This window comes from Boleophthalmus pectinirostris, unplaced genomic scaffold (genome assembly GCF_026225935.1).
Source record: "Boleophthalmus pectinirostris isolate CB_2022bp ecotype Guang Dong unplaced genomic scaffold, ASM2622593v1 HiC_scaffold_9, whole genome shotgun sequence".
In the NCBI taxonomy this organism is placed as follows: Eukaryota; Metazoa; Chordata; class Actinopteri; order Gobiiformes; family Gobiidae; genus Boleophthalmus; species Boleophthalmus pectinirostris.
Window position 1 is genome coordinate 38,882,788 of NW_026571541.1, and position 7,500 is coordinate 38,890,287.

The following is a 7,500-nucleotide window of genomic DNA, read 5'->3' on the forward strand; positions in this document are numbered from 1 at the left end:
GAGAAAGAGAAGAGAAAGAGACGAGAAAGAGAAGAGAAAGAGAGAGAAAGAGAAGAGAAAGAGAAGAGAAAGAGAAAGAGAAGAGAGAGAAAGAGAGAGAAAGAGAACGAGAAAGAGACGAGAAAGAGAAGAGAAAGAGAAAGAGACGAGAAAGAGAAGAGACGAGAAGAGAGACGAGAAAGAGAGAGAAGAGAAAGAGACGAGAAAGAGAAGAGAAGAGAAGAGAAGAGAGAGAAGAGACGAGAAAGAGAAGAGAAAGAGACGAGAAAGAGAAGAGAAAGAGAAGAGAAAGAGAGAGAAAGAGAGAAAGAGAAGAGAAAGAGAAGAGAAAGAGACGAGAAAGAGAAGAGAAAGAGAAGAGAAAGAGAAGAGAGAGAAGAGAGAGAAGAGAGAGAGAAAGAGGAGAGAAGAGGAGAGAAAGAGAGAGGGAGGAGAGGAGGAGGGAGGAGAACAGGTCAGAAAACGAGTGAAAATAGAAGAGACAGAAAGACGGAGGTGAGAGAAAATCTGATCTACAACAGAACAGTGACAAACTCTGTGTGGAGTCTGACCTAGTCCTGGTTTAGTCCTGGTTTAGTCCTGGTTTAGTCCTGGTCTAGTCCTGGTCTAGTCCTGGTTTAGTCCTGGTCCCTGGTCCCTGGTTTAGTCTAGTCCTGTCTAGTCCTGGTCAGTGGTTTAGTCCTGGTCTAGTCCTGGTTAGTCCTGGTCTAGTCCTGGTTTAGTCCTGGTTTAGTCCTGTCCTGGTTTAGTCCTGGTTTAGTCCTGGTTTAGTCCTGGTTTAGTCCTGGTTTAGTCCTGGTCTAGTCCTGGTTTAGTCCTGGTTTAGTCCTGGTTCTAGTCCTGGTTTGGTCCTGTTCTAGTCCTGGTTTAGACCTAGTCCTGGTTTAGTCCTGGTTTAGTCCTGGTCCTAGTCCTGGTCTAGTCCTAGTCCTGGTCTAGTCCTGGTCTGGTCTAGTCCTGGTCTTAGTCCTGGTTTAGTCCTGGTTTAGTCCTGGTCTAGTCCTGGTCTAGTCCTGGTTAGTCCTGGTCTAGTCCTGGTTTAGTCCTGGTTTAGTCCTGGTTTAGTCTGGTCCTGGTCTAGTCCTGGTCTAGTCCTGGTTTAGTCCTGGTCTAGTCCTGGTTTAGTCTAGTCCTGGTTTAGTCCTGGTTTAGTCCTGGTCTAGTCCTGGTCTAGTCCTGGTTTGTCCTGGTTTCCTGGTCTAGTCCTGGTTTAGTAGTCCTGGTTTAGTCCTAGTCCTGGTCTGGTCTAGTCCTGGTTTAGTCCTGGTTTAGTCCTGGTTTAGTCCTGGTCTGGTTTAGTCCTGGTCTAGTCCTGGTTTAGTCCTGGTTTAGTCCTGGTTTAGTCCTGGTTTAGTCCTGGTCCTGGTTTTAGTCCTGGTTTCCTGGTTAGTCCTGGTTTAGTCCTGGTCTAGTCCTGGTTTAGTCCTGGTCTAGTCCTGGTCTAGTCCTGGTCCTCGTTTAGTCCTGGTCTAGTCCTGGTCTAGTCCTGGTCTAGTCCTGGTCCTGGTTTAGTCCTGGTTAAGTCCTGGTTTAGTCCTGGTCCTGGTTTAGTCCTGGTCTAGTTTAGTCCTGGTCTAGTCCTGGTTTAGTCCTGCTCTAGTTTAGTCCTGGTTTAGTCCTGGTTTAGTCCTGTCCTGGTTTAGTCCTGGTTTAGTCCTGTCTGGTTTAGTCCTGGTTTAGTCCTGGTTCCTGGTTTAGTCCTGGTCTAGTCCTGGTTTAGTCCTGGTTTAGTCCTGGTTTAGTCCTGGTTTAGTCCTGGTTTAGTCCTGGTTTAGTGGTGTTTGTAGTCACAGAGGAGAGGGTCAGAGGAGGTCTCTTTCCCATGAGAACAGTCCCTGCCCACACACACACACACACACACACACACACACACACACACACACACACACACACACACACACACTGATCTGTTGGAGCTGTTGTGTTTCCGTGGTGGTTGTCATGGTGATGTGTGAGGGGGCGGGGTCAGGTGGGTGCAGTTGTTGACCTGCACGACGAAGACGACGATTTATTAAACCACAAAACACTTTGCACACGTCACACAAAGACGCAGCTCCTCTGACACAGAAGCTCGAGCCTCATTTACAGTCCAGCGTCCAGATCATCTCAACCACAGGTGTCAAACATGCGGCCCGGGGGCCAGATCCGGCCCTACAACACCTTTAATCTGGCCCTTGGCTGATTTTCTACTAAAATATTTTAATGATATTTTCTATTAAAATGGTGTTAATTTTCTGTGGTGTTTATCACAGCAGCGTCTCCAGCGTCTCTGTACGTGGCCCCTCCCACCAGAGCAGCACAAATGAAGACTTGTCTCTTTCCAAACGCTCTTAAAGGACGATCGTTTTGACTGTTGACCGTGACACCCTCATCAGAAAAATGTCCAACATGAGAAAAGTGGAGCCGAGTGCAGGATTTTACAACAAAAATGGACTTATTCCTGTTTACAGACAAGTTCATGTTCAAACTTTGTGTTGAAATTGTATTTTTCTTAAAGTTTCAGGTTGTTCATAATATTATAATATTTTGTAAAAGAAAGAGTTCATCAATTAAAAAAGATTTCTGTAATAGATTTGTGTTTCTCTGCACAAATATTTGAACTTCTTGTTATTTTTGGGGTTTATATGACATGAGTTTTCTGATCCGGACACTTTGGGATCAGAGTCGGTTGGACACGACGCCCGGAACAACATGAGTTTGACTCTCCTGGTTTAAACCGACATGAACCTGCTCCACAGATCATCTGCGTCCACCAGCGTGAACCTCCCAAATGTTCTAACTACACATTGACTCTGAGATCTCCCACAATCCACTGCACACATCAAACCAAACACATTCTTCATTAAAATCTTCTGCATAAACAAACTCAACTTTACAACATAAAAAACAAAACCACATCAGCCCGTTTGATCAGATCATTCAACTTTGAACAGATTTGTTTATGTTTTACAGAAATGAAACCACATGACTCATTTACATAAACGAATGTGTGTGATAAAAACTGTTGTTTCCTGTGTCTGATGTGGTTCAGTTTGTGTTGGACTAAAAGACTCGACTCAGTGGATTATGTGAGTTGTTTTAGTGACAGAAGAGGTGCTGATGATGGTGAGTCTGTTCTGTGTGTGTGTCGTACAGGAGATAGTTCATGTTTTAGTTTTTCAGCGTCACACGAGTGCAGATTGTACATGTGCAGGTTTAGTGCAGCTCTTTATTTTACAGTTATTTCACTCGTTTGGTCACTTTATTTATGTTGGTCAATTTATTTATGTTGGTCATTTTATTTATGTCTCTACTGTTGTGGTGAAAAGACCTGAAAGTGTCTTTTGGACACATGTGACTCAACTTTATGTTGCAGTAACTGTGATACTGCGTTTACATGTCACAAGTATCACAGTTACTATCTGAATAAACCAGCTCCAGTATCACAGTTTCTAATAACCAGGACACTGAAAAAACCTGATCATGACTGTGACACTGATGTTCATGTAAACACACTCACTGTGTGTCAGTGTTTTGTGGTGAGTCGGTGGTGACAGACACACATCACAGTATCAGTGTTTTCACACAGTCCCCATCACACTGTACTCACACACACACTAGTGTGAACAACACTGTACACACAACAACACCACTCACACACACACTAGTGTGAACAACACTGTACACACAACACAACACCACTCACACTGTACACTAGTGTGAAAAACACTGTACACAACAACACACTCACACACACACTAGTGTGAACAACACTGTACACACAACAACACCACTCACACACACACTAGTGTGAACAACACTGTACACACAACAACACCACTCACACACACACTAGTGTGAACAACACTGTACACACAACAACACCACTCACACACACACTAGTGTGAACAACACTGTACACACAACAACACCACTCACACACACACTAGTGTGAACAACACTGTACACACAACAACACCACTCACACACACACTAGTGTGAACAACACTGTACACACAACAACACCACTCACACACACACTAGTGTGAAGGGGGCAGTGTGCTGTGGTTCAGGTGTTGGTGTTTTTACCTGTTGAACTCGTAAATGTCCTCGATGTTACAGAAGAGGGCGCTGACCTGCTCCGGCTTCAGAGGAACATCTCCACACTCGATGATACAGCCCAGGTAATCCTGAAACACACACACAGTCAGGTCAGGAGTAAGGTCAGGAGTCAGGTCACAAGTCAGGTCACAAGTCAGGTCAAGTCAGGTCGAGTCAGGTCACGAGTCAGGTCACAAGTCAGGTCGAGACAGAACACGAGTCAGGTCCCGAGTAGGTCACAAGTCAGGTCATGAGTCAGGTCATGAGTCAGGTCATGAGTCAGGTTGAGTCAGGTCATGAGTCAGGTCGAGACAGGTCACGAGTCAGGTCAAGTCAGGTCACGAGTCAGGACCTGGAGACAGATTAGAGGGGAGTGTAGTACCTGTGTGAACCTGCAGGGGGCAGAACACAGAGACTAAAACACGACTCATTCTGTTTAAACATGAGTCAGCAGAAAAAATGACCTGAGTTTCCAAAACAACAAAAATCACAAACTCACACAGATAAAAACACATCAGTCAAGTCAGACCTGGTTTAGTCCTGGTTTAGTCCTGGTTTAGTTCTGGTTTAGTCCTGGTTTAGTCCTGGTTTAGTCCTGGTTTAGTCCTGGTTTAGTCCTGGTTTAGTCCCTGGTTTAGTTCCTGGTTTAGTTCTGGTTTAGTCCTGGTTTAGTCCTGGTTTAGTCCTGGTTTAGTCCTGGTTTAGTCCTGGTTTAGTCCTGGTTAGTCCTGGTTTAGTTTCTGGTTTAGTTCTGGTTTAGTTCTGGTTTAGACCTGGTTTAGTTCTGGTTTAGTCTGGTTTAGTTCCTGGTTTAGTCCTGCTGGTTTAGTCCTGGTTTAGTCTGGTTCTGGTTTAGTTCTGGTTTAGTCCTGGTTTAGTTCCTGGTTTAGTTCTGGTTTAGTCTGGTTTAGTTCTGGTTTAGTCCTGGTTTAGTCCTGGTTTAGTCCTGGTTTTAGTCCTGGTTTAGTTCTGGTTTAGTCCTGGTTTAGTCCCTGTTTGGTTTAGTTGGTTTAGACCTGGTTTAGTCCTGGTTTTAGTCCTGGTTTAGTTCTGGTTTAGTTTTTAGTCCTGGTTTAGTTCTGGTTTAGTTCCTGGTTTAGTTCTGGTTTAGTTCTGGTTTAGTTCTGGTTTAGTTCTGGTTTAGTTCTGGTTTAGTTCCTGGTTTAGTTGGGTTTAGTTCTGGTTTAGTTCTGGTTTAGACCTGGTTTAGTTCTGGTTTAGTCCTGGTTTAGTCTGGTTTAGTCTGGTTTAGTTCTGGTTTAGGTCTGGTTTAGTCCTGGTTTAGTCCTGGTTTAGTCCTGGTTTAGTCCTGGTTTAGTCCTGGTTTAGTCCTGGTTCATTATTAGTTCTTGTGGTTGTGGTCACAAATGTTTCTGCACAAAAACAGCTGCAGCAACTCGAGACCCTCAGACCAGGACCAGTCCAAGCCCAAGTCTGGGACTCCATTTAGTCCTGGTTCAGTCTGTATTTAGACCTGGTTTAGACCTGGTTTAGACCTGGTTTAGACCTGGTTTAGACCTGGTTTAGACCTGGTTTAGTCCTCGTGTGCTGACGTGATCTTTGTGTAATTGAATGAGTTTTAATCTAATAACTCAAAGACAGGAAGTGACTCTGGAGGAATGTGGACCGGGGAAAACCAGGACCCAACCTGAGACCGGACTGAACCAGGTTTCAGCCAGGACTAAACCTGGACTAAACCTGGACTAAACCTGGACTACAACAGGATTTCGTGTAGACTTGAGTTGATTATATTTTTAAGAGAGAAATTCTTAGTTTACTTAGTTCAGTTAAGGTTCAGTCCTGGTTCAGTCCTGGTTTAGTCCTGGTTCAGTCCTGGTTCAGTCCTGGTTTAGTCCTGGTTTAGTCCTGGTTTAGTCTGGTTTTCCTGGTTCAGTCCTGGTTTGTTTAGTCCTGGTTTAGTCCTGGTTCAGTCCTGGTTCAGTCCTGGTTTAGTCCTGGTTCAGTCCTGGTTCAGTCCTGGTTCAGTCCTGGTTTAGTTCCTGGTTTAGTCCTGGTTTAGTCCTGTTTAGTTTAGTCCTGGTTCAGTCTGGTTCAGTCCTGTTTAGTCCTGGTTTAGTCCTGGTTTAGTCCTGGTTCAGTCCTGGTTCAGTCCCTGGTTCAGTCCTGTTCAGTCCTGGTTTAGTCAGTCCTGGCCCTGGTTCAGTCCTGGTTAGTCCTGGTTCAGTCAGTCCTGGTTCTCTAGTCCTGGTTCTGGTTCAGTCCTGGTTTCAGTCCTGGTTCAGTCCTGGTTCAGTCCTGGTTCAGTCCTGGTTCAGTCCTGGTTCAGTCCTGGTTTAGTCCTGGTTTAGTCCTGGTTCAGTCCTGGTTCAGTCCTGGTTTCCTGGTTTCTCTCCTGGTTTGTCCTGTTCTTGGCTGAGTCCTGGTTCTCGTGGATCATGTTCAGTCCCTCCTTTAGACTCAGATCTCGTCTCTGGTCTCCTCCTCCAAAAAGACCCCAACGGCCCCAAAACATGGACCTAAACCAAGACTGGACCAGGACTAAAATGTGACCAGACCAGGACTAGACCGGGGACTAGACCAGGACTGAACCGGGGACTGGACGAGGGGCAGGGAGGTTTTCTTGGGTGAGTTGTGGTTCCTTTAAGAGCTGAGATCATTTCTGATATTTGAGTCTGTTATTAAAATGTGAGGAATGAAGAAACAGCTGCTCCCGGGTCTGGACCAGGACTAAACCAGGACTAAACCAGGACTAGACCAGGACTAACCAGGACTAAACCAGGACTAAACCAGGACTAGACAGGACTAACCAGGACTAGACCAGGACTAAACCAGGACTAGACCAGGACTACAGGACTAACCAGGACTAAACCAGGACTAAACCAGGACTAAACCAGGACTAGACCAGGACTAAACCAGGACTAACACCAGGACTAACCAGGACTAGACCAGGACGACTAGAACCCAGGACTAACCAGGACTGAACCAGGACTGAACCAGACTAGACCAGGACTAAACCAGGACTAAACCAGGACTAAAAGGACTAAACCAGGACTAGACCAGACCAGACTAACCAGGACTAAAACCAGGACTAAACCAGGACTAGACCAGGACTAGACCAGGACTAAAACCAGGACTAAACCAGGACTAAACCAGGACTAGACCATAAACCAGGACTAAACAGGACCAGGACTAAACCAGGACTAAACCAGGACCAGACTAAACCAGGACTAACCAGGACTAAACCAGGACTAACCAGGACCAGGACTAAACCAGGACTAAACCTAGACTAGACCAGGACTAAACCAGGACTAAACCAGGACTAAACCAGGACTAACCAGACTAAACCAGGACTAAAACCAGACTAACAAGGACTAAACCAGGACTAACCAGGACTAAACCAGGACTAAACCAGGAAAACCAGGACTAACCAGGACTAAACCAGGACCCAGACTAAACCAG

At 45.5% G+C, this 7,500-nt stretch overlaps 1 protein-coding gene across 1 annotated transcript in view; it reads right to left on the bottom strand.

The window, feature by feature from the left end:
* Positions 1-4,049: 4,049 nt before the first annotated feature.
* The window catches only part of LOC110175107 (pleckstrin homology domain-containing family G member 3-like), a 17,929-nt gene continuing 14,478 nt past the window's right edge, over positions 4,050-7,500 (bottom strand). Inside the window, exon 4 of the mRNA XM_055166651.1 lies at positions 4,050-4,169. Within this exon, the coding sequence (XP_055022626.1) occupies positions 4,065-4,169 (105 nt within the window). The 3' untranslated portion in view covers positions 4,050-4,064. The remainder of the gene's footprint in view (positions 4,170-7,500) is intronic.